This window comes from Takifugu flavidus, chromosome 6 (assembly GCF_003711565.1).
Source record: "Takifugu flavidus isolate HTHZ2018 chromosome 6, ASM371156v2, whole genome shotgun sequence".
NCBI lineage: Eukaryota > Metazoa > Chordata > Actinopteri > Tetraodontiformes > Tetraodontidae > Takifugu > Takifugu flavidus.
The window spans coordinates 14,615,497-14,642,623 of record NC_079525.1 but is presented as its reverse complement, the minus strand read 5'-3'; the positions used below and the strand labels follow the sequence as shown (position 1 = coordinate 14,642,623).

The window sequence follows — 27,127 nt, the reverse complement described above, 5'->3', positions numbered from 1 at the left end:
TATATAATGTTTAATTTTGACTGCGTAATGTATGGATATATACGGCTGCATTTGCTTCTTATCTACAACTACAGATTTTATGTCCACATATTGTGTTTCTTATGTGCAGCCAGGGAAATATGATGGTGATTAGAATTCCTTTCTGGTTCCTCGACTCATCAAAACAACACCCAGAGAGGCGATTAGGAGCACGTGCTTGGATCTGTGAATGGTAATAGAGACGCATTGAAGAGCTGACATTATTTACATTCATTATTTTTGTGGTGTGACTGAATATCAGAGACTAACAGACGTGACGCTTTATAACCTGCTGCGATGCAGAAGCTCTGCAGCGTCTGTCTGTGATGCCGCAGTGACAAAAGAGATTATTACAATAAACAGAATGATAATAAAACATTCTGTGTTTGAAACTGTGACACTGTGTGGATGGAAAATAAAGAAAGTAGTAGATATGATACCCCTTTTGGAAAAACGCTCAAGGTAAACGTGTTAAAGTTCATGTTTTGATTCCTAATTTCGAGAATATTTAAAAAGAAGAAAGAAAACCGGACTCTTATTTTGACAGGCTCGTACAGGAAGTGAACTGTAGAGGTACGAAAGTACCTGCATACAATGCCGAGAAAGAAAGAAAGAAAGAAAGAAAGAAAGAAAGAAAGAAAGAAAGAAAGAAAGAAAGAAAGAACTTGACTGAACGACAACAGGTCTTTGATGATTTCTGTCTTGAATTTCAGAATTATAGTCCATCCATCCATCCATCCATCCATCCATCCATCCATCCATCCATCCATCCATCCATCCATTCTATCCCAGCCCTATTCCAGCTCTATCCCAACTCTATTCCAGCTCTATCCCAACTCTATCCAGCTCTATCCCAGCTCTATTCCAGCTCTATCCCAACTCTATTCCAGCTCTATCCCAGCTCTATCCCAGCTCTATCCCAGCTCTATTCCAGCTCTATTCCAGCTCTATCCCAGCTCTATCCCAGCTCTATACCCTGGAAAATTCACCAGCTCATCACATGAACAACAAAGACAAACAATCATTGAAACTCAGTGATACTCTTGATGAACTTCTTACTGTCAGGCAACAAACAGATTTTAAATCCCTTCGCTGCAACGGGACTTTGACTTTTTAAATTTATTTTGAAAGGCTGCGCCGGAAGTTGCTCTCCGGCTGCGGCCCGACTCTTGACTCCTTCACTTGACTCCTCTGTCAGTCCGACGCGCTTTTGTCAGTGAGCAGCGGGGCGAGAGTTAAAGAAAGAAGTGAAGCGTGAGGCAGAGAGCAGTGACCCCCCCTGGAAGCTCTGCTCGGGTCTCCCCCCGCTCGCTCATGGTTCTGCGGGTGTTCTCTGTGCAGCCGCCGGTGGGGATGGACCAGATCTGGACATGAACCTCGGGCAGTTTGGGGCTCCCAGGGACGGAAGAGAAGGTCCGGTAAGAACTCTTATTTGCCCGGTTCCTGGCTTTATTCACCCCTGAGTGTGTAAAGATTGGCTCAAATCCCCAACTTTCTGAAATATTTGTGAAGGATTTGTTCCCATGACGCCAATCACAGTCTCTGTCACAGGTGTGTTAAATCTACAATCTGCAGCTTTTGCTTTGCTGTTTATGTTTCTGGCATCCACATCTGAAGCTGGAGGGTTAGATCCTCTCACAATATCACAGTTTATCATCTTTTATCGTAAATATCCTTTAAAAAAATACAAATTAACCTTAAATGAAAATAATAACACCTGCAGCGCCCAGTGTTTACAATAAACATGACTCCAAAATAAGGGGGGAAGAACATGGGAACACGTGGCCTTTATGGCTGCCTGGTGCACCGGTGTGAAATCTGCTGCTGCTCAGCCTTTGAAGTTGACATGAGTGGGATTAATGGGTTTGTTCGCCGGTCCAGGTTCCCCGATGCCGCGTCACGAAAATGTGGGACTCGCTCTTGTGTTCTCGGCTGTGCGTTTTCTTTCTCCCACCGCGTCCGTCTGCTCCCTGAAGAGCTGCCCCACCTGAGCGGCCAGGAGAGTGCATGTGTGATGGGCACTCTCCTGATTTCCCTGCTCAGGACGCAGCAGCCTGCACCCATGAAGTAACTGGGATGGATTCAGGGACCCTGGTCCTCAAACGTGAACACCAACGCTGCAGGCGATGCTTTATGGGAACTTTAAATATTATCCAAAGCTTTTTGCTTGAATGGTCAAACAGTCCTACTGAGACGGACCTGAATGTCTGATGAGGCGCTCACCGGGAGCTCCATGCACGGAGCCTGTGCTCCTCCATTAACAAGGACAGCCGTGACTATGGTCTGTCAGTGTGTCTGCTGATATATTTGAGCTCTTTATTCTTGTCAGTACAGCTGATTCAAAGGAGAGTTTGACATTTTTAGCAGGTGAAGCTTGGAGAACGCGTTAAAGTCGGTCAGGAATCTCAGTCATGAAGAATTGTCTTCACATTTCAAATAAACCCCAAATCCTTTCAGAGCAACAGTCCCCGAAGCTGTTTGTCCAACCATAAGGTAAAAGGTGACAATATAAGGATGCAGGACGGTGTCTCCAGATCTGAAATAGATCATTAGATATAATCTGAAACCTGTAGTGTAATACTCAAGTTCATTGTCTGAACTCTGGAGTATCGTCTGTGGTGACTGCTGAGATGTTGACAGGTGTGTGTGTGTGTGTGTGTGTGTGTGTGTGTGTGTGTGTGTGTGTGTGTGTGTGTGTGTGTGTTTTACATGCATGTCTGTCAAGAGGAGTCTGGTCTATAAACAGTGTTCTTTATTTAATCAACACTGACGGGCTGCTTCACAATACGCGCTTCTCTCGCTCGCTCGCACGCACACATGCGCGCACGCACACACGCACACATGCAGTAAAGTACATTAAATGCTCTGCGTCCTCTGTGGCTAATTAAAAATATGAATTTTGAAGTAGCACATTTATATATGCATCACATATACGCGGCTTCTCCGACCTGGTTTGTGTTGATTGTCTTTCTTAATGAGCCCGTGGACGCTAACTGCCATTAAACCTTGTGTAAACGTGGCTAAACCGCCTGGTTGCAGGGCGGTTAGCACGGTCACCTTGTTGCAAAAGGGCTGCTGGTTGGATTCCAGTTGTCCTCCTGGCTGTGTTGACTGGAGCTCTGCTTCTGCCTCGGACCCGGGGAATGCTGGGATAGCGATAGACTCTGTCCAGGGTTTGTTTGCATCTCACTCATTTTTCTCGTGGACAGGCAGAAACGTGGTTTCCTGAACGCTTGTTCCGTCTGCCCATCGGAGCCCCTGATAAGTCCCAGTGGCGTGGCCCATTTCTAACCTGGTGGTTAAACTTTATGATGTAGACACTCTTGTTAAACACATTTCAAACAGCTTGTTAACTCCCCGCCATTAATATCGGCTAAAGCGACAGTCGTTTGGAAGGAGTCCTGAGCCATTAGCGCTCCTGAAGCTGCTCTGCCTCGTCTGTGCCCCGTTGATGACTATCTGCTTTAATTCAATCTTCATGCTGCTCTGAGTTTCTTTGACCATCAGTGAAAAAGAACACCCTGAATCAGTCCATCACATTTATCCTGCGCACACCTGCGTCACCCCTCGCGCCATTTCCTCCCTCCCCGACTCGCTCCATATCTTTTATCTCGCCTGTTTCGGCCATTCATTTCCTTTTACATAATTTGATAAAAGAGTGAAAGAAACATAAAAGCAGGATTTAAACACAGCCTTCCTTTTTTGCCATATTCCCCCAGTTTTCCTTATTATCTCCTCACAACCACGTTCATCATCGTGTCCTCCTCCAGAACAACAGCGCTCTCCCTCCCAACTGGAATACCCCCAATTCTGATCCCATCAAGCATTTATATTTACATTCTTTTTGAAGTATGATATCAAATCTCACATTTTCTGCCTATCCAATGGAATAATTTTCCACACATCTGCCTATTTATTAAGTGTTTGATTCTGTTTGAATCCTCGGCCTGTGTTTTTAATCTTATTACTGCCACCTACAGGACTAGATGTGTACTGCGGGGTTTTTGTCTTTATAAAATTAGACCTATATTTTGACATAGTATTCCTGTAGCATATATTCCAGTTTATGTTATTCACTACTGAGTAGTCATATCTGCTGAAGGCAGAAGGACGATATCGTCACCATGATTCACCACAGTTTAGTGTCCTCCAAACACAATGGCGGTTCTGAGGGTGGAGAAAAAAAAGGCTCTGCTCATCAGACAAAAGAAGCCTCCTCCAGATGACTTTAGGCTGTAATGTTTTCCACTCCATTGGAGGTTTACTTTCTTTGGCACTCTTGCATTGCTAACGTTTAAGGTGCACATGTTTTTTCATTCCTGCCGACCTTCTGCGTTGGTGTGGGTGCAGTCGTGTCATTCATCCACCTCTTACTCTACGCAAACAGGGCTGGGATGTTCCTCAGCACTCTGTACTGGTACACATCGTTTTATCAGCTGAACCTTATCTTTAATTGCAGATGAAGCAGTTATATATTGTAAACAATATATACATTAAAGTTAGCTGACATGATTTTGTACTTTTTTTCTGTGTAAGGACTAAGACTGGCTGTGCATTTCAAATCAGAGTGAGGCAGGTGGAAAAGAGCATCGGGACTCATTTAATTCCCTTGTTTGCATTTTGCATATTGATTCGAATGGATTGTGGCGGTTCATTAACGCACATAGAGCTCTGCAAAATTGAACACAAAGAGCCTCCAGTTAAATTAATGAACAACAATTTGGAATGATTTCTAACCACCATTCCACCGTAAAATGCGATGAAGGTGGGAAAAGGAAAGGAAAAAAACGCGGATTGATCCCGGTGTGGAAAGTAACGAAAGCTAAAGCAACGTGGCGCCGCAGCAGCGAAGCAACCATAGTTGAAGCCCTCTGAATAGGATGCGAACCTCCTCTGTCACCCTGCGACCCCGACAGGGGCCGAAAACACAAGAATGGAGGGGAATGAACAAAAAAAAGAACAATGCAAGGATAGGATAAAAAACTTTATTGATCCCACACCGGGGAAATTACACGTTACAGCGGTAGCCCGTGGTGTACAAGAATAGTACTAAAATAAAAAGACTCTTATATTATGTACAGAAATTAAAAATTATGTACAGTATGAAGAAAAATGAAGGTGCAAATAAGACATTCAGGACACAACATCCATGACAGTAGTGTCCAGGATGCTGGCGAGGAAGACGGAGATGATGGACAGTGACATGACGCACGTCAAATGGGACATTTTGACAACATCAATACAAATCTGTTTCCTGCTTTCCTGCTCTTCTTGAAATGCCCTTTGGGAAATTACACTTCACTTTACCCTTTACTCAATCTAGCACACACACACACACACACACACACACACACACACACACACACACACACACACCACACACACACACACACGCACAGTCTTTGTACTGTACATCACTTCAATGATTTGGGAGGTGAACATTTATCTCTGAGGCCCAACTGCTGCTTTAGTCCTGCTGCCTCTCTCATTGTCAGGGCAACCGTGATGCCAGTTTCCTCACCTTTGTAGTCTTGTCCAAACTCCTGTCCAGGCCGATGTTGGACTTCTGTAGGCCTGCTCAGACACTGACCGACCGACCGCCCTTGAAAATGTGACATCGGCGAGAGTCAGACAGTCGGTTGAGCTGCCGGTCCTGAGTCAGCATCTTGGCAGGAAGCTGCGGCAGCAATCTGAGGCCGCAGGAGTCGGGCGTGAGCGTGGACCAGCTGATGACTAATCCCGCCCATCACGCGTCAACAGTGTGGTTTGTGATCCACCATTCAGGACTGACCCTTCTGAGCTTGATCAGAATGTTAAATATCCGCATCGTCACGTCCTGCTGCTGCCCTCTCACCTCTAAACACAACAAAAACAAAGCAACGCTCTTTTTTTAATGGATGTTTATCTGAGCGTGTTTGCGTTGCCACATTTCTGGCCTGAACTTTGCCGGTTCTGAACGCCTGGGGCACCCATCAGGCGCGTGTCTGCCCTGTCGATGGCGTCATCAGTCTGAGCTGACAGCGAGGAGGGGGAGCTGGTAAACACAGTTAACACAAACATACCTTGGAAATATTCGAGTGTTTTCCATTTTCTGTTGTAAAGCCATTAAATCTGAGCATGATTATAGTAAATATCGTGGCAAAATAGCAAAGGACAGGCAAGAGATGTTGACACCAGGTGATCAGGGACAGCTGGAAGCCGGGCACCCCAGGCTCCGACGTATCCTTGCAGGAGTCGCCGCAAGCCCGGAGTGCTCATTCCTTGGTCCGGGTCCCACCACCCACCAGAGAAACCAAAAGCACCCGCAGACCACCAGGCAGAGGATGAGGACCCACCCTGAGAGAAATACCCAAGATGGGTCACGCCACCTGCACAAAGGGAGGGGTGGTAGGACTAGAGAAGCCAGGCATACACACTCGGAATCACTCACACAGATGCCACACAAACACACGCAAAGAGAACAAAGAGAAAGAAAAATATTGCCACACTGGGCGACAGCAATCAGGTTTTAAATGGCCAATTTGTGTTGGCAATTCTGAGCACAGAGTTATGATCCCAGACGTCATTTCCCTCCCTGCAGGAGTCTGTCATCACTGCAGGACAGGTTCTCCTGGTGTCGCCACTGCTGGCTGCTTCCTGTCTGGGATGGCAGGGAAACAGTGACAGTTTTAATAGAGAAATGTCTAATCCACCCACAGCGTACCTGCACCCAGAGTGTGTAGTGCCTGGGGAAGGTGGGAGAAGCAGCTTCTTGACTGTCACCACCCCCCCGCCCCCTCAGACCGGCCTGCCAGTCCTGCTCGGTTCACCACCCCAGGCACAGACTGATCACTGATCTTCAGCCCCAGAATCCCACACTTCTGAACGGATCTGGCTGTGGCCCAGACCACACACGTTCTCCCACACAAACTTTCACATGCCCACACATGCGCACCGAGACTCGCTCCCTCCCTCCCTCCCTCCCTCCCTCCTCCCTCCCTCCTCACTCACTCACTCACTCACCCCCCAGCCCAGAGAGGTGCTACCCCCAGTCAAGTGGAACCAGGCTGCCCAGACACACCAGAGGCACAGGCACACCATGAGAGGCCATGGGTGCATGCCCCCCTAATGTGCCACCCAGTACCCCGGCCCGGACTAAGAGCAACAGGGCTGATTCCCTGTCCCACCAGTTTATGAGAGCAAATTAAGGACTAGACAATTTCCAATGACCACCACCAAGGTCTCCTGGGTCATGGTCAGGTTTTTCCTTGGTTGCCAGTTCCAGAGATGTAGAAGAGAGGAAATCTGAGTAAGAAGTAAAAGAAATGTTAATGTGTACAATATACGTATATATATATTTTGAATATTTTGAATATTCTTGTTGAATATTCTCTGGAGAATTTGGTATTGTATGTGTTGAAGATATGGATTTTTAGTCATTTTAACTGTATTTAGCACACTTGGGTCCACAAGACATTTGTGCTAATGAATAAAAAGTTATGTCTGTGTCTACTTCATGGTAGAGAGAAAACTAGAGGGAGACTGGCTAGTAAGAAATACATTTTGATAGTATTTTTGGGTTTGATAAATTTGAATATGTTGTATTTATTGAAGAAGGTTGAGGCGATTCATTATAATTGGAGATATAATGAGGTAAAGTCTGTTTAGAGGGAGTTATTGGTGGTCTATAGGCCCAGGGGCAACATCAGAGGTCCTCATATGGAGCTCTGGGGCACTGAACCATCAAATCTTGGTGGACTGTATTCAGAATAAGAGACTGACTAAAACAAGCACATATATGTGACATGAATGTATAGACGCATCTTAAGGGTAGATGGAGTGGAGAAAGAGGGAGATGTTCCCCTTTGGTTTTCGGTTTTGAAGCTGCCCTAGAACTAAGTTTTAAATCTCTTTTTCTGCTTTGCTTTATGATCAAAGTCCCCTGACTTTGATATTTGTAAGATCAAAGGTCAAATTCCCAGAATCTGGAACTCCACCAAAATCTATTCATCTGTTCCTTGGCTGATTATCAACTTGTTCTGAAAGTTTAATTAAAATCTGGTCGTAAATTTTTGAGCCACTAGACAGACAGCCAGACGCCGGCTGTCACGTAACCTTTCAGAGGCAACGAGACAAAAATAAAGCAATGTTGAATTACCGCAGTCGTAACCTTCGTGCTGCTCTTCAGGGCAGCACATATGAAGCATGTGTGTGATCTATCGATCTTTATTTGATCTCTCAACCATGATCTCTGATGTGTGACTAGAAGAACCTGTGAATGTTTCTTTCTGGCTCGTATCAGTATTCTTATATGTACTGGGATGTCATTGTTGTTTAACATCAACCATACCCACCAATTTCAGTGGGCTGCCTGCTTATATAAAGTCTTCTGGATGTTTAACTCAGATCAATAGAGTGGACCTTGAGCGTGATGGATTCGATCTGACACCACCCTGTAATTTCCTCTGTCACTTAATGATAAATCGATGGAGTCACAAGAGCTCGATTTTGATTTGATATCATGAAATGACATAACTGTGTTAAACACTGTGCCTGTGTTTTCTCCATCAGCCTTTTAGATGGAATTTAACCATATTAACTTCAATTCTAACATAATGATAATTAAGGCATTTTTGTAAGCAAAAAAAGAAAGGCAAGTAGGATATTAAATGAGAAATTAAATATAAAGCATCATAAATTTATAATGTGCTATAATGTATGGGCATTGGTTTCCATTGAAAAGGTTTTATGACAGGCAGTCAAAAACAGACAACCTTGAAAAATGACATTCTTTATAGCCAGGAGCACAAACTGCACCTTAACTAATGATGTTATGTTCTGAAACAACAACTGCACCATTTCTCCCCAGGTAATCTTTGAGCCATTTTAGAGCCCCAACTCTGGATCGGAGGGTTTAAAAGTCAAGCATTTGTTTTAATTGCAACCATCAAACCTCCAGCAGCTGACACGAAGAACATTTTGGTCTCCAGAGAGGAAAAGAAGAAGCATTTTTGTTGTCCTGGTAGCATCTACATGCTGCTGCTAACAATATGAAGGAAAGGTTGTCACATAGAGTAGGTGTGGCGCGGGCTGAACTCCATCAATAATGGATTGTAATAATGGATCAGTCTTGGATGGAAGAAAGGCATTATTACACGGCTGCAGACTTCTAGGTCTCTATGTGGTTGAAATTCCATGTAAACCACGATTCAATATTTTTACGAACACACCCGCAATTGATCCTTTCTATCGACTAACCGTCAAGGGAGGGAAACCTCACCCTTTCAGGTAAAGTTGCATGGTCAGTTTTCTGTTGTGAGCGCTAGAAAATGGGCTGTTGGATAACTTAACTCTTAATCAAAATGAAAATAAACGACCAGAGCCGCCAAGAGTCAGGACATCTTATGAGCTGCTGTGAGAAGAGAAGATCCCCCGCCATCCCATCACAGGTCCTGTCTCACTACTGTGATGCTGCTCTGAATTCTGCAGCTGTGTCCCTCTGGGTAAATGAAAAAGATTAGAGAGGCGTCACTGATATTACAATGTTGCACATTTTATGAGTAATGCCTGAAGCTGCAGCTCCACGGATTGGCTAAAAAATTTACCCTTTGACCTCTTCGGGGGGGGGGCTGATGGGTAAATAGGTGGTTTCCATAGCGAGAAGAGACATTGCAAGTGTTCAGTTTTTCTGGAGTCAGAGCAGAAATCATTCTGATTGTCGTTATTTAATATCATCCTGATATTAAATTGAGGGGGAAAAAAGACTAACGTGTCAACCGATATAGCCTTCCTGGTTCTCTTGGGGGTTTAGCCAGTCAACTAATGTGTTCTAAGTGACAGTCAACTTACAGCCCTGTCATCTTGATTTGTTTCCTCCGGGACTTTTTCTTCACACAGTCGTATATTCAGAACTTCCTGTCCCTCCGCTTCACATACTCAACCCCATCCCAGACTACAGACCATCTGTGCTGTCACATAGTGTATTAAAATCCTTCATAAATCATATCTAATGCTTGACAAATGTGTATGTATCTGTGTGTATCGCCATGTGTGTGAGCACGTGTGTGCGGTAAAATAAATGTATTTAATTGCACGCTTGGTTGAATGCCTTCCTTCGGTCCAGAAGATGTCCGGGGGGGTGTTGAGGGGAATGATGTGTTGTGTGTCCCAGGCTGTGGGTGTTTGCATTACTAATGTGAATTTGGCTGTCGCACAGGCGCCTCACAAACAAATGTGAACTGCTGGCTACTACGGATGAGCCGCCATCCGTGACCTCGCGCTAGCAGCTCTCAAATCCTCTAGTCTGCACACTGACTGATGCCGCCAGTGTGTGCGCAAACATGTGCTTCCAATCTGCTGCATTACAATGATGCAGATTTGATCAAAGTATTTTATTCACCGGTTGCGATGAGGAAGAGGAACTGGGTCGGCAGAGGACCTGTAAGCCCTCTGGCACAAGCTGCACTTGGTGAGTCAACAGAGTTGACTTGACCTAAAGGCACCTATGAGCTCCTGGAGCTCCTGGATATCGTATTTCCATCACTGACAGGAGACGTAAACGATATGACGTCATCCTGAGGGAAGAGCCGCCGCTGCAGCCTTTCCCCACCAAAACAAAGGCCACAGTTCTGTACAGAGACATCCTGCATCGCTGTTTTGAACGCAACGTTGGACGGCGACGTGAAGGAAAGGTGTAGGCGTCTGCCTGGCGTGGGGGGAGTTGCATGAGTTTTAACTGAATGGAAGAAAGAAGAGCAGATCATCGCTGTTTTCATTGTTTTCTCGGCAGCCTTTTAAATGTGACAGACGAGTCCAAGCAATTACAATCAGTGAGGGTTTGTTCTACCTAACGGCTAGAAACATTCCAAACTATCCGATTTAATTCTTGGATGGATTTTTATCTCAAACTGTTTAATTTGGTGTCATTGTGCCGTGCTCACCCTGCCTGCTTATCACACTCCTCTCTGACGCTCTTCTCTCCTCTGCTGAGTCGCCAGTCAGACGTCACGCGACACCCTGCCGGGCCCAAACCTCGGCCAGTCTGCTCTCACGTGCATTAAATGCTCTCACATGCAGAATGGGCCGGTACATCAAATTTCCATCCACACAGGAAGCGCTGACTGATACCAGACACGGGTTTTATGCTGTTGTCGGCTTCCTGAGAGTAATCGGAGCAGTTGACTGTTCTCGTGTTCAAAATGTTTCCTCCTCCAACACTGAGCATGGATATGTATACGCTCATTAAACCTGCAAGACTCATAACGAACAGTAGATTTTCAGTGTTGGGAAAAGGTGAGTGTGGTGATGGCTGGCGGCTGGCTGAGTACTTTCTTTATTCTTTACGCTCTAAAATTCAATTCTCTGATTGATTCAAATCAAAACATGCATATTTTCCAGAGGTGGGAGTGCATATCCCCTGCATCCCTTCCTCCTCACTCCGATTCTCAACCGACCTCTCTGGGAGAGAATCTACATAATTTGGTTCATACATAAAAAGCCGGCTCCGGTTTACGGAGGGGGAGCATTACTACACAGCCCCAGGAAAGTGACTCAGCCCTCTGTTGCATTACACCACGGGTTAGAGCAGGATGAGGCTGAAGTTGAGGCTGAGGACAACCGTGAGTATCATGTGGTTTCCTCCACATAAGGCAGCTGGCAATAAGAAAAGCACTTCTCCAAAGACCCCACTTTGAAACAGTAAACCTCCACCTTTGTGACCACCCGGCTGATTTAGTGTAATGCACTTTTTATGAGGTTAGCGGGTCCTCCATCACACATCTCTGGTGAAGGATGCAGCCGCACGTCTTTTAACTGGTACAAGAAAGGCTGAGCAGATGTAGGCAGCTGAGGGCTGAAGCACAAAGGAGGCCGATTGGTTCCTGTTGCACGTCCAAAACTGTGGCCTGAACAGCCGCTCTGCACACTAGACGGACCTCCATAATTTTAAAACGCTTCTTAAAACCCACTTACCTTTTTTTGGCTTCTCGCTCTATATTGATTTTTTTAGTTTATGTTTACTAGGGATGGATGTCTCCACCACTGAGGCCAGTTCGATACACATCTCGATATATGGCCGCTGATCCGACACATTAATGATGCACTAAAACCCGCCCCATCTGAGCCTTGAATGTGGTTGAAAAGGTGCCGGTGGAGAGGAAAGAGGTGATCATGCGTGATTGCCGGAGTGACGGAGGGGAGGGAGGCTGAGTGTGCATTAGGATGCCTCCATGTCAGGCTCATGGGCTTCTCAGACCTCTCTGAGCATCCCTGGTGGATGGGGGACACAGACCAGCCAGGGATGCTCTCAGGGTAGAGCAAATAGTTTTGGTGGTACCCTGGGACCCAGGAGGAGAAGTGGAGGGTGGAGATGGTGGAATTGGGGACAAGTCTTAACATAAGAGAAACATTTCTGTTAAACATCGTTACAAGCTGCACATTAACTCTTGATCTGCTGAATTTCACACATACATTTGTTTTGCTGTGCGCCTGCAGCACTGACTGATGCGTAAACGAGCCCATCACTGCTTCTGATTAAACGGAGGCTGCAACCTCGCTGCCTAACTCCTGAACGGATTGTTGTGGTGGGGTGTACAAGGTCACAGTAAGATGCTTTGCAGTCCCAAAATCCTGTTGCTATTCACACCAATCACGCGGGAACTGTTGCATAGTGTTGCTACGCATGTAAACACAGCAATTTCTCCCACTGGCCTTTCTTTTATTATCAAAGAGTTTTTCTTTTGTTCAGCGTCTTGGATTTTCACACCTTGTTTTTCATTTCCTCTATTGTTCTCATTGTTTTCCTTTCTAATTTGGCACTGATGCCGCTACACATCAGATTTAGTGTTGTCGTATTTAGATTTCTCGGTTGTCGGTGTTTACTATTGAAATCACTTCCAATTTGGGCCGCTTCTTTATTCGCAGGGTTTTCTAAAACGGGCAACCAGCCTCGGCTCGGCATTTGGGCAGGTAAATCGGTGTCATCGGGTGTTTTAGCAGGACGACGTGGGATGGCTATTTGGAAATGACGCAACAACCCTTTCACATTGCTGAAAGGAGCTGCGTCGACCTGGGATGACGCAGTTTGAAAGTGGTGGAAGTGGAATTGAATAGAATTTTAAATTTGGCTTTTCGTGTATATACTCGCCGTCGTGGGAAAGGGAGCAATTCACTCCCCATTTCGATACTGTTTGCACTTTTCCTTAGCAATTTTCCTCAGAAGATCACCTGAGCCAAGTGTGCAAAATGTCTCCACAAGCACGCAGTTCACTGCTCCTTATTGGACTTCTCAGTAGATCAGGCCCTCCGGAGTGTATAATTTTACTTAAGAATACGTTTTAAAATACCATGTAAATCTATTTGCACAAACATTTTTCAGTAAATGTTTTGAAATGTGGTTAAATATCTGTTTTTATACTTGAAAAGTCCATGAGAGATTATAGCCAGGTAGGTTTGTGGATGTTATAGCCTCACTCTTATCTCTATATGAATGTAGTCATGGCAACAACCCAGATATTTCCTTTTGACGGTTGTCCCTAGTGTGTGTGTGTGTGTGTGTGTGTGTGTGTGTGTGTGTGTGTGTGTGTGTGTGTGTGTGTGCCTTTACCTCTTCAAGTCTGTGTTTTCACACTTCCATGCGGGTGCCATGATTGATATCCATTCCTTTATACAACATGTACAGAATACAAACGCAAGTGTGAACAAATGTGTCGTGTAAAGACAGAATAATGTACACAGCAGATGCGAAGTGGTGTGTTTTGGTGCTGGAGCTGCTTGTTTTGCCATTAAACCGACCTGGTAACTGACCCTCATGTTTACAGCTGTCACAGGTGTGATCGGGTGGATCAGGAGGTCAAAAGTGGGATCAATGGACAGTTTAGATATGACACACGCTGGGGTCATCCATGGGGTCGCAGGGGGCATTACAGAACAGCTCCTAGTGCATGTGTGCAGCAACGCTTGATTGTCCCCGTCTTAGCACGATTCCTAAGAGTAGGCAGTCAAATCAGCAGGCGGTGTGCATGTGAGGGTGAATGCTTCCTTGATCTTGTATGTTCCGCCTGTAATGAGCTGTTCCAGGGTGGAACCCACCTCTCGCCCAAAGGGGATATGCTCCATAGGAGTCAGCGGATAAAGTAAGTCAGTCGTGGAGAGCAGTGGAGTGGAGTGGGTTTAAAGGATCTAGGAGTTGAACCCAGAAATGTTTACCAGTCCAGAGAGAAAACACGAGTGTGTTTGTGTACTTGGATGGTATCTTGATGTTTCCCACCTCTAAGCTTCAGATACTCTTCCTGGGTGTCATCAGGGGGGCTGGACATGTAAAGATGAGCACAGCAGCAGCTCCACAACACGCACTGACCTCGCCACTTTAAGACTTATTTATCAGATCCCGAACCAGTTTTTATCAGCCCTTTACAAGAATATAGGAATGTATCGAAGTTTTCAACCTAAAAGTAAGATGTAGCAAGGTTATTTTCCCTATTTTTGAGTGAAAATTCAGGCGACGCCACCAATGGGACTGGGACAAACCAATAAACATGAGGAATAATGTGGCGTGAAGCTAAAATGCTGTCATTACTGATGAAGAGTTACGCAGGGGAGTCTCAAGACTGTGATCACAGTCTAAACAGACCAATCTCATCATTTTGGGTGAAACATGGCAAAACATCTGCTGTCGTTTAAATTAGGGCTGAGCGAGTAATTGAATTTTCATTTTGGATTCCCGCTATTATGAAAGCAAGATAATCGACATAAAACAATTATTGTGCCATACGCCTGTGATGTGCACGTAGCAGCGCACCTTAGGGTTCACAGCGGTGTGCTGCGCCGCGCCCGTGAACCCCCCCCCCCCGCCACATTTTGAGGGGCGGTGGGGGGGGTTAATTTAGCTAGCTGGGAAGGATGGCAGGAGAACAGAAAGGGAAGAACGCTTTCATTATTTGGAACCACTTTGGCTTTAGCAATCAGATGTGGAACAAACGTTAACTCATTTGTCTAAACATCATAAAAGATCAGAAAAAGCCATAAAAAGTTAGCTCCCTCGTCTCCTGCCTCCTCTCATTTGTTTTATATTCATGTCATTTGCATGTATTCTATTTTTCTCTTTTAATTGTTTTTGCACTTTAAATGTAATTAAACATTAGTCATTGTGAGCAAAGAAATTAAAACCTGAGATGAATCATAATGCTCGTCAGCCCCTAATTTAAATGACAACTTTAATTCAAGCAATAATGCAAAGAATGAGATACACACAAAAAAATAAAGGCACAAAGCGAAGAAGAGGAGATAAATGTAGCCTGAGCAATTACGTTGGAGCGTATGTCTCCACCTTTCATTCTCCACGGGGGGCAGGACGGCTCATGGAGGCATAAATAACATAATTACATCTCTGTTTAGCTCCATTAATGACACTGTACCACTGTCTCTGCAACCACCTACATGCACCACATGACTGACGGGTTATTGATTTAAACAACATAATTGGGAGGTGCTGATGATAAGGTCACCAATGATAATCTGTTTTTCTGTCATTTTGGGTCAAATGTTTTTGGGAGAATGTCCCAGATGTGGGGCAGCTTCCCACACATCCTTCCACCTCTTTCCTCGCCCGGAGCAGGAAGCAAATGTGTGAACGAGTGCAAGACAGAGAGAAGCAAATGAGCAGTAATGCGAGTCAGTTCGTTTTAGAAAGTATGCCCCAGGACACACACACACACACACACACACACACACACACACACACACACACACACTCGCAGATGTGGACATTATTCACAAACACTGGGAAGGGAAAATGAAGTCACACAGGCTGATTGTGCTCACTATGCTTGTGATCGTATTGTCTTACACATGCACAGTTCTCATTAAAGGATCCTCAGGGGAGCATTCCTCAAGTCATTTTTGCATAATTATCTCATGAAATAAACCAGCCGATTTAAAATATCGCGCAAATAAACACAATACAGTCGTTTTAAACACACTCTTGTTAGTGAACAATTAAAAGTAGAAAAGTACCGAGTACAACCACCGTACGATTCAGCAGCGGCTGACAGCCGGCGGGTTCCAGGAATCAAAATTCATGAGAGCAAAACACATCAGAGATGAGATGAGTCCACCTCCAGATTAAAAACTTGCATCGTCCCCGGGTGAGAGGCAGGAATACACCCCAGAAAGGTCACCAGTCCATCACAGGACACACACACACACACACCACGCACCAACACACTGACACAATGGGGAAATTCGGAGTCTCTAATCAACCTAATGTTCAGGTATTGGAGTGTACCTGGAGAAAATAACCCACACAGACAATAGGCGAGGACACAGACCGGAGCTGGAGTCCAACCAGTACAATCTTGTTAGGAGGCCCTGCGCTCGCCGCGGTCATCGTAGCAAAATAACAGTGAAAAGACAGGTGGTAATAAAAATAAAATGCACGTGAAAACAGGCTGCGTGAAGTCCACATGACAACAAAGTGAATTGAACCTCGTTAGAAAATAATAGAAAACCGCTTTTTAAAAGGGCATTTTCAGGCGCCGCATTTCCTCAAACGGCTGGACTCGTAACGGGGCACACTTCGTCGGTACTCACAGAGACCGGAAGACGTCTACAGCTCCTCAGGACCTGCACGGACGAGCGAATGTTTGATCACACACGCGGCCTCGGCGGGAGCGGGACACAGACCTGAGCACAATGCAGCTTGAAACGTTTTAGCCAAAAATGTGTCCACGGTCGAGGTGTTTTTTGCAGAAACGTTTCAGATTTCATTGTGTTCCCCCACCTCCTGGGCAGAGAATCACACCGCGGGGGGGGCAGGAGGTGAAGCTGGGATCAAATGCAGGAACAGTTTATGGGTCATGTAGCTGGGAGCTACATTTAGCACGAAAGCTACATTTAAAAAAGCATCAAGCTGTCGCACACCTGCGGTGTATTCACTTTCCCTCAGGTGTGTAAGAGAAAGCCTGACCTTTTCATTATTGCCTGTCAGATCTCATTCAGCTGACCCTCCAACGCATGCCTGTGAGCACGCACACACACACACACACACACACACACTGACTGGACTCTCTATTTGGTGTCTTTAGGCCACACAGTGAGATCAGGTCAAACCCGCCTCATGTGTCAGGCGTCCTTGGTGTTCTGGTCCCCACCAATCCCCATCCTCCCAGTACTAGTGGGATGTCCCAGGTCTGTCTTCTCTTGGTTTTGCTAATTCTCTGCAGCTACACCAAGGTACGGCCCTCTTTGCTTCTCGCCCATGTTTCCATGCTACTGGAGAGTCTGCAGCAGGCAAATGCATTATGGGCTGTACGTTCTGAAAACTGTGACTGTTCCATTGCAGTTCTCCTCTGCTAACTCACTGGAGCTTGTGAAAGAGCAGTGGAGCAGCTACAAAAACCAATGCCTGGACTACCTCAGTTCTGCAGAACCCTCCACAGGTGACTCTCTTTGGTCTAAGTGGGAGTGGTATCCAAGACGACGGAGCGGTTCTGCACGGGTTCACCCAATCGTTCTCCCCTGCAGGGCTGGTTTGTAACAGGACCTTTGACCTGTATGCCTGCTGGCCAGATGGACTTCCAGGAACAACCGTCAATGTGTCCTGCCCATGGTTCCTGCCCTGGTACCGCAAAGGTCTGTGTGAGTTTACACATGGACAATGATCGTTATGCAAAGACATCTCAGTAAAATATGACCTATTTTGGATTCCAGCACGTTCAAGTGTGATTTAAAAACTGTCTGACAGTAACAAAAACCACTGTGGGAAGTCACGTAACAGGGCTCCATATGCATTTTATTTAAATTCTTCTTCTTTCTCTTGTTCTCTCACGTATTAAGGAACAGTTAGCACGAAGCTCTCATGCTGTTTCCCAGTTCCTGCACCCAAACTGTACACTTCCACACGCAGCCACGCTGCCTCTTCTGGAGAAGAATCTTGTTAAGCGTGAACCAATTGACATGCTGTGAACATCTGTCCTTTCACAAGTATTCACAACTCAAGCAGACATCAAATGAGTGGCTGGTTTTACCCGCAGGTCGATGGATTCCCACTCTGGGATCCTTTCCTCTGCCTCTCTTCCACGCTCGTATTGTGTTTATGTTGGTGGGCGCACCCTTAAGCTCCAGTTCCGCCTCCTAGTTTGATTGACATTGACATTTTCGGTCCCGTCCAGCTTCTGAGGACAGACATTTGTTTTATAAACACCAGATTTAAAAAAAGAAATGGTGGCCTGTCAATGCGGGACAGCGACAGAAACGCAGGAGTGTCCAGCACAAAGTGGGACGTCTGATCGGCGTATTAATGTGTAAACACATCATCCAGCAGGGTAATTAGCCCTGTTTCACTACGGCTTCACAACTGAACCGATGAAAGAACCTCTTGTGTGTAGTTGGAGTTCTCAGCTTGAAGGCCAAACATTCCAAACACTCTTATTCTTGGAAACTTTGGTGGCAAATGGTGTTTGCATTTACCTCTTACACACACACACACACACACACACACACACACACACACACACACCACACACACACACACACACGCGCACACACACACACAGATATATATAGTATATGTGTCTGCATGGCGTTGGCTGAATATATAAAACCTCTGTCTCTTCCTCCAGCTGTGCTAATCTCTTCGAATGTAATGATCAAACCCGCTCAACTGGTTGTTGTAGTGCTTTTGTACGTGCACGAATTCATCGGGCATGAATTCATTGTGGCGTAACCGTTGTGTGCAGGCTCCGCCTACATTTTTACGAGTTTTAGCCGATTCATTTTCTGAAGCTATATTTCAGAACCTTCGACCGAGTCTCAAATTGCATCTTTTTTTCCTGACATATTTCCAACCAGTCAACACTAACTATCATTATGGATAAAATGAATGTAGTTATAACGACTTCATCGCCCTTAACGAGGATGACGCACAGCATGAATGACAGAATGATTTACAAGATTGTTGTTTTGGGGATCCAGATTTGAAAGATGTTTGATCTGAATGATTTCTCTCGTGCTGACGCGTCCACGCACGTGCAGCGGCCATCGCTGACACTGGCCACGCCTCCTGACGTGCTCGTCAACGGCCTTCTAATGTGTGTGTTTGTGCAAACAGTTCGACACAGTCTGGTTTACAGATTCTGCAGCGCAGATGGTGAATGGGCACCGAAGAATACCAGCGAGTGTGAGGACGACCCTGCAGAGGTGCGTGCAGGCAGAGTTGCTTCCTGGCTGGGGGGTGGGGAGGGGTGGGAAGGGGGGGTTGGATCACTGTGAACTGTGTCGATACGCAGCAGAAGTTAAAGTAATTTCAGAGGCATAACGGTGACTCCAGCCTTGCTTTCCTCTGTAGCAACACTATGGTCTCATTCTCGGCCAGCTACGGATCATGTACACAGTGGGATACTCCCTGTCCCTGGGAGCTCTGCTACTGGCCCTGGGAATCCTCATTGCCTTCCGGTAAGAAGCGGAAAGATCTGCATGAACATTGCTGCCATAATACATCGTTGTGCTGTCGTCTGTGCACCAGGAAGCTTCACTGTATGAGGAACAACATCCACATGAACCTCTTTGCCTCCTTCATCCTGAGGGCTGTGTCCATCCTGGTGAAAGACGCTTTCTTAACACTCACTCTGGACTCCAGGAGCAGCAATAACACACAAGCCCAAGCTCCTGTCAACACGACAGTCAGCACAAACACACTGCATCCACTCTGTTAGCAGTGGTCTCTTAGCATGAATAGGATGTTTGCAAAATCCTCCTTGCTAAAGTATACGCCGCTAGCATTCATTTTGCAATTTATTTGAATTTTTCTTGTTATTCATGAGCAGAAGAGAGAGCAAAGATGTAGCCCCGAGATTGAACTGTTAGATTTAGCACCACAAGTGTAAGCTGTGACTGTGACAACGTTTGAATGGCAGTGGTGCGTTTGTACCGTGAAAGAAGCTATGACCCTGACAATGTGTGTTTCTGTTGGCAATCAGGGGATCACATGGTGCCGTGGCGCCATGGTGATGATGCAGTACAGCGTGATGGCTAACAACTATTGGCTCCTGGTGGAAGGCATCTACCTGCACAGCCTCTTAGTCATCACCGTGTTCAGCGAGAAGAAGTACTTTTACATTTACATGGCAATCGGTTGGGGTAAGAATTACAGCTGTTAAACACCAGGCTAGAATGATCTAATGTTCTTGGAGAGCGTCCAGGCGTTCTCTCACAAAGTCCCAGTCGGTTATAGTGTTAATATCCATAAATAAGTGTGCTGAGCTGCCATCCACAGACACTGGGGGCCTATGGTGCAGAGAACACTGAGGTGAATGTGGGCATCAGTGTGGCAGAATTATGTCTCCTGTGTCCTTGTCGGGGATTCTAGTGGTGTGCAACTTCTAAATCTATATTAGAGAGGTTGCAGGGCTGCACACAGAATCTAGCTTTAGCTATGGGGGCCTTCTGTTTCCCCAAATCATCTTTGAGATGTTTCTACGCCTCAACTGGAGTCCACTCAGCTGGCTGAAGGTGATTTAAGACGACACACAGGGGTCTTTTAAGCCTTTCCAACTGATGGGTCACAGCTAAACGTCCTCCAGAGCTCAAATGAGCCTGTAGAGCTGGAGAGGACCACAAGAACATTTCCCCAGTGTCTCAAACTTTCACCACAGCAGCACCTGGGTCCATAACACAAGTTCTGTCCTCAGTAAAAGACATTTGAAAGTTCAGCTGGAGTCTTTAATCTCCTGTCTGAAACCAAGATTGCGCACGTCGACTTTGAATCGGTGTGTTTTTCTGAAGATGGGACAGGGACATTCGTCAGGGCTGAGGAAACGCTGAATGAAAGTTCACCTTCTAATAAGAGTCAATTGTGTCTGGGGGACAACTCTGAAGGTCCTTTAGCGGAGCCAGAACCCTGACATGAATCCAATCAACCGTCTCTGCAGAGTCCTGCACGACTGGCTACAGAGACAAAAGCCGTAGGGTCTCGCATAACTCTTTCATAGAACTTGGATGGACTTGGATCAGAGGACAGATGTTCTCCACGTGACGTGGGATGTCTCTTTTTGTGTGGGCTCTATGCCCGAGGTTGCACATCAAGGCGTGTCTGAAGGGGCTGCGCCGCCCCTGTAGCCCTGACCTTCGCGTTGTCCTTCAGTTTACAGTCAACTGCACAGATGCAGCAGATCCTTGGGGAATAATCTCATCTTGTCTAGTCAGCCAAGAACAGATGAGTCGGCTGCACTGATTTACCGGGGGTGTCGCTGATTCATTTGGATCATTAGCCGACTTGAAGTCTGGTTGAGACGTGGTGAAACCGAACTTACAGGCTGGGGATGCGCTCCTCTGCGGTGCATTGATGGTGATTGATTTTATGTTTACCCACAGCCTCGATGCGCTTTCTGATACAGGCTAAAGAGAGGAGGAGGCAGCATAATTCTATGGTTACCTGACACCAACCCAGTCATTAACAAAGGGAATTGTGTCGCCAACAGGTGGAGGCAATGTTCTCTCATCTCTCAGTTATATTAATCCAGGCGCACAGTGGCACCATTTTATACTCAAGTGATTTTTTTGTTTGACTTTTTTTTCCACATTAAATGTTCTTCTTTCTCCTCAGGAGCGCCACTCATGTTTGTGGTGCCGTGGATCACCGTCAAATATCTGTATGAGAACGAAGAGTAAGTTCCTGGAAAGACCAGAAGTTAAAGTTGTCCCCAGAGGTTTGAAGTGAAGCGTAGTCGAAGACACAATCGGAATCCATCAACTGGCAAATTTAGTTTTTCTTTAGATTTTGTTTCTAATTTTAATCAAAATGAATATATACAGAGATGATGGAGATTAAAAGGATAAATGATGGTTTGTTTTTTTAATGTTAGACTCAAACTGAATCGGAGCTATATGAATTATATGTGGTTTTCATTTTGTGAGCACATATTACATACATTTAAATACATTTACATACATTTGCTAAGGCATAATTTGTGTGTAGGTGCTGGGAAAGAAATATTAACATGGGATTCTGGTGGATCATCCGTTCTCCTATTCTCTTTGCTTATCTGGTAAGATTTTGTGTGTGTATATATGTGTGTGTGTGTGGAATGCACAATAATTGATCTTGAAAAAATATGTGTATGACTTCAAAAGAACAAAGGCTTTAATATATCTATACACACTGTATGTGAGCTGGGGGTGGAACAAATCTCGCTCTTCAGTCAGCAACATATCAAAGGAATGGATCGACCTCCGTGTGATGAGCAGAGCACGGAGGTGGAGCATGCTAACACGCTAGTAGCTTAGCTGGTGTCCTTCGGGCTCAGATGTGGGCTTCGTGTGCTCGTTATGATGGACTTACCTCCCCTGAAGTCCTGTAGGTGGAGAAATGAGGTTGAAATGTTTCAAAAACTCTGATTTCAGATACACAGTATAAATATATAAAATAAAATATATAAATATATAAATACGCAACCTGATAAAATACATTGATTACTGGAATACTGTTCTTAATATCACATAGACAGAACTGCATTGAATGATGTTGTTGTCTTTTCTCAGATCAACTTCTTCATATTCATCCGAATCATTAAAATCCTCATGTCTAAACTCAGAGCTCATCAGATGAGATACACTGACTACAAGTTCAGGTCAGAGAGAAATCTTATTGTTTTCTTGTTGTTAAACTGATTTTGCTTCTTCACACTGTGAGCAAAGATCATTTGTTCTGTATTTTAGTGGATTAAAAATTATACATCTGGATTGTAGAAGCAGATTAAATACCTTAGAAGTCACCATAATTCTACAATCACATATTCTACTTCCTGTTTATCATCGCACAGCAGCACTTTGTAATTGGAAATTAACTAAAGCTTCCTCCTTTGGTTCTAATCTCATTTTTATGACGCTTCCTTTAAATCCGTGCACCCACCCTTTGGTCCAGATTAGCGAAATCCACCCTGACCCTCATCCCTCTGCTCGGGATTCACGCCGTCCTCTTCACCTTCGTCATCGACGAGTCGGTCCAAAAAGGATCGTTGCTGCGACTCATTCGCCTCTTCTACGACCTGCTGTTCAGCTCTTTCCAGGTCAGAGCACCAGATTATATATCACTTCAAGTAATTTACATCAAAGCGATGTTAAAAGCAGCACATAGTTCACCCCCCCCCCCCCCACACACACACACAATACCTGTAGCTCAGAAGAACAAGCGCACTCATTAATTACTCATTATCTAAGAGTTTGGTCTGCATCAGATATATAGTTAAGGGTCAGGAGGGACCTTTTGTGATTTACTGCTGTAAAGTCAGCGTGACATTATCTGGAGGCCGTTCCTCTCCCCATTCTGGTGGTTTCAAAACTCTGTCCCTGTTTTTAAGTACATCGGACAGATGTAGCAAATGTTTTCAAGTGAACCTGTCCACTTATTTAATCACAGGTAGGGCAGGAGCGAAGGACAGGAGGAGGAGAGGAACAGACACATACAAGGGTTTAAGTCTAATCTTAGAATTGGGGGGGTGTCATCCTCCTGTGCCTGGCTGTAATGGATGTAGAGAGTGTGACACGACTGTGCTGTTCATAGTTTGTCTTGTGTCGCAGGGTCTGCTGGTTGCCATCCTGTACTGTTTTGTCAATAAAGAGGTAGGACTGATGCCGCCTTGATTGAGTCTCAGGTGTTCCTTCCTCTGCCTTTAAAGGCGAGATGAATTCGATGCTCCTCGTCATCGGCGTTTTCGTCGCAAGTCGTCGTCGTCAACAATCCAGAGCCCGAACCTTCATCGTCTGCCGTCTGTGATTCCGCAGGTGCAGTCGGAGATGCTGAAAAAGTGGAAGAGGTGGAAGCTGGGCAAAGACATCGACGAGGAGTACCGCCACACCTACAGCCAAACTCCGCACCTCAAGAGTGGCAGCATTGCCACGGGCAACCTGCTCCTCCATGAAAACAATGCCAGCGACCCCAGCGGGGACTCACCCCGCTTGGGCAGAGCCAACAGAGAACCCTTGTGTTCCATTGCCCCGGAGGAGAACCGTAGGCTGGTGGTCTCCTACAGAAACGGGAGTCAGAAGGGCAGGCCGGCCAGAGGCAGCCTGCGCTTCTCCTTCCTGGTGCAGACGGGCACTGCCGGTCGTGTCAGCACCACCACAGAGGACGCACGCCTGGAGGGGAAGGAGCTGCCTTTGGAAGGAGAGGAGACCAACGTCTGAGGAGCACCACCAGCCAACACCACAGTCTCCGAGGGGGAAATGAGAACACACACACACGTTGATCCAGATGGTCACCACCTCATAATGTTGCAGGAAGTGCAGTTTTAACTAGCTGCGAAGGATTTTACACTATCTGATGCTATCATCAGGAGAGTGTGTGTGCGCGCAGGTGCGTGCGTGTGTGAAGTCCTCCTATCCGTGCTGCTGCTGCTGCTGTTGCCATTGTGCGTACGTGTCTGTGCTGCTGTGACTCATCCTCGTGCCGTGCCTGCAGCGCTGCTGTGCGCTCTTGAAAACATCTCATTCTCAGACCCTCTCACTTTGCGTGTAATTGGTTAAATAAGATGTATGTGGACTCTTGCCGTGGAGGCAGGAGAAAAGGCACATCCGAGCGATCCGGCGGGGGACAACACACTCTCATCCCACGGCTTTTGTGGCAGCAAAGCAGAAGACAGATGTTTTCATCTTAAAGCAGATCATAATCTGTAAATTCTTTTGATTTCAAAGGCTGAAACTCCAGTTTCGGCTGTAATCGGACGATCCTGTCCTAGATTGTGTTCAAGCTTTGCCTTATTTAATCAGATATTTCCCACCGAGTGTATAAGAACAACAAAGGAATATGGGTGAGAAAACATCCACTTCTACTTATGCGCTGAGGAATGTGTGTATATATTTTCACTGCCCGTGGATTTATCAAGGCCTAATTTAATTGTTGGATTTATATTTTATGCAGATACAAATTTTATACATGACTCACTTCCAAGCAAAATGACCTCTCTTGGTCGATTTGTGGAGAATATGTCCATTTTTCTTTGATTTTCATTCCTTGAAGTGGTTTTAGATTAATTTTATGTGCGTGAATCTAGTCAGAATAGTGCTATTTACTGTATATCTCACAACATAAGTCCTAATAATTTTCAGAGTCAGTATAAATATGAATAATTTATTGCGTTGATGTAAAAACAAAGCTGGCTGGTTGTTCTGTGTTCTTGCTTGCAGTCAGGAAGCCCCCCCCAAAAAAGAGAAAAACTTTTGTGAAGAAAAAAAAAAAGATCTTGTTGCACTGAATGTGATTGTACCTTGTTTCATTTGAAGCGTCATTTCAGGAATATCAGGAAAGCAAATCTCAAATATCAGCGAAAGCAAAGGCCCAAAACTGTTGTGTCTGTGTGGAGCCAATTAAACCAAATGATGTCCCAAAACATGCCTCGTTGTTGTGTCACTTTAATTCGTGTTTTTTGAAACTTGAGCTTTTCCCCCCCTGACGTGTGGCAGCTCTGACTGCAGACATGTGGCTGATTGAATTAAAAATATTTTATGACTGGAAAAGGAAAAAGAAATCCACAACAAATCAGTCATTCTGGAGTCATTCCACATTGTGTTCCACTTCAAAACCAATCACAGGATATTTATAACTAAGAGACGCCTTCTTGGAGATGAAAGCAGTGAAATACAGTGTTTGGACCGGAGTGTGGTCACGTTATCAGGAGATCGCTCACGCTCACGCTCACGCACACGCACATGCACACGCACGCATCTGTGCATGTATGCATGGACGCGAGATGAGGAGCCCGTGTTCTGTGTGGACAGATAAAGCTCAGATAATCAGTTATGAGCGTCCAACCCAGTTCCCCAGAGGACTCGGATGACTTCAGCGTACACGCGAAGATGAGCAGGAGATCTCATCTCAGTCGAGATCTCACCGAGGCGAACGCTCAACCCTCATATCGTCTAAACTGTGTCACCAAACAAGTCCAACATCCAACACCGCGCGTTTTAACGTCATCCTCCGTCTTCATTTTCAGTTTAGAATTGATCTTGATGGAAATAGTGCCTCATTAACGACTGCAACTAGTCCTTGCTATGAGAAAAGACCTCAAATCTGGTCTCAAACCTACAAACGAGAAATGCAAAGATTCCCGATTTAGGTCCAGCGAATATCCCATCCCATAAAGTTCTCCAGAGCAGAGGGGAAGGGAGCTGGAGGATGCTGTGATTGAAGGTTCTCTTGAGTGCCAGGCCACACCAGGGCCCACTATAATCACTGGATGAATCATTAAATATATAATATTCAGCACTGAATGCATAAATATTGAAAGGCTGATCCAATTTTCTGGTTCCATGACTTTTGTTGGCTGGATTATCGCAGTCATCAGCTCTCTCTCTCTCTCTCTCTCTCTCTCCTCTCTCTCTCTCTTTGTGTGTGTGTGTGTGTGTGTAGGCGCGCTCAGAGAGGAGTGCTCAGTATGGATTTCCATTTCTTCCGTTGGACAGGACGCTGGGTCCATGCCCCACACGGAGCCAGATGGGTTTATTTTGGGGGTGGAAGCAGAACACCTGAGAAGATGATGCCAGCTGAACTGGGCGACACGTGTCGGTGTTGGACTCAATCACAACGGTGCTTGAGCTGATTTAGAGGACACACGGCTACAAGACCAGCGTGCCACAAGGCTTTGATATTGATGCCTCTGTCGGCTGCGCACGTTCACGTGGTTTGACTTGATTTTTTGGGCTTTTTGCATGTGCAGTTGCTTGGAAACCCAGAATTTCACCACATGTCTCGATCTCCAACACACCTACACACTTTACCACACTTTGATGACGAATGTTTTCAGAAGACACCACCGTAGTGGGTCTCATGCTGGACAATGATGAGACACAGAGAGCAAATCCAACACTTCACAATCATGTTCTGGACGCCTGCGAGACCAAGAGGGTCTGCAGGAGGTCCAGGAGGACTCTCCCCTGTGCTCCTGATGAACCTCAACAAGCTCAAGAAGAAGGCCCGTTTTTCCCTCTGGAAACATTAAAAACCAGGAGCACCAGACTGAGAAACAGCTCCTTCCCCAGAGCTGTTCCATCCATCTCCCCCATGCACACCCAGTTACATAATGTGCAATAAAAGTCTGAGCCGTGCGCTGGACTGCTTTTTATCGCCCATTTTCAGGGGTCC

At 45.6% G+C, this 27,127-nt stretch overlaps 1 protein-coding gene across 6 annotated transcripts; it reads left to right on the top strand.

The window, feature by feature from the left end:
• Nucleotides 1-1,188: 1,188 nt before the first annotated feature.
• Nucleotides 1,189-25,380, top strand: gcgrb (glucagon receptor b). Of its 6 annotated transcripts, none has more exons than XM_057035467.1 (14): nt 1,193-1,431; nt 17,079-17,226; nt 17,336-17,432; nt 17,518-17,631; nt 19,103-19,191; nt 19,340-19,446; nt 19,517-19,673; nt 19,971-20,130; nt 21,596-21,656; nt 21,968-22,037; nt 22,531-22,619; nt 22,913-23,057; nt 23,569-23,610; nt 23,773-25,380. In XM_057035467.1, the coding sequence occupies exons 2-14, from the start codon at nt 17,173-17,175 to the stop codon at nt 24,172-24,174; spliced, it is 1,587 nt and encodes a 528-aa protein (XP_056891447.1). In that variant the 5' UTR covers nt 1,193-1,431; nt 17,079-17,172; the 3' UTR covers nt 24,175-25,380. The 6 variants fall into 6 exon arrangements, with proteins under 6 accessions (XP_056891451.1, XP_056891450.1, XP_056891447.1 ...); XM_057035466.1 differs by having other exon boundaries at nt 1,193-1,436; XM_057035469.1 differs by having other exon boundaries at nt 1,194-1,436; nt 17,518-17,625.
• Nucleotides 25,381-27,127: the final 1,747 nt, after the last annotated feature.

What these genes read in the sequence shown, in the direction of transcription:
- gcgrb (XM_057035467.1), top strand. Translation starts at nt 17,173, where the DNA reads ATGTCCCAGGTCTGTCTTCTCTTGGTTTTGCTAATTCTCTGCAGCTAC. An exon ending in TATCTGTATGAGAACGAAGA is followed by an intron (nt 21,657 to 21,967) that starts GTAAGTTCCTGG and finishes ATTTGTGTGTAG; the next exon opens with GTGCTGGGAAAGAAATATTA. An exon ending in TACACTGACTACAAGTTCAG is followed by an intron (nt 22,620 to 22,912) that starts GTCAGAGAGAAA and finishes CCTTTGGTCCAG; the next exon opens with ATTAGCGAAATCCACCCTGA.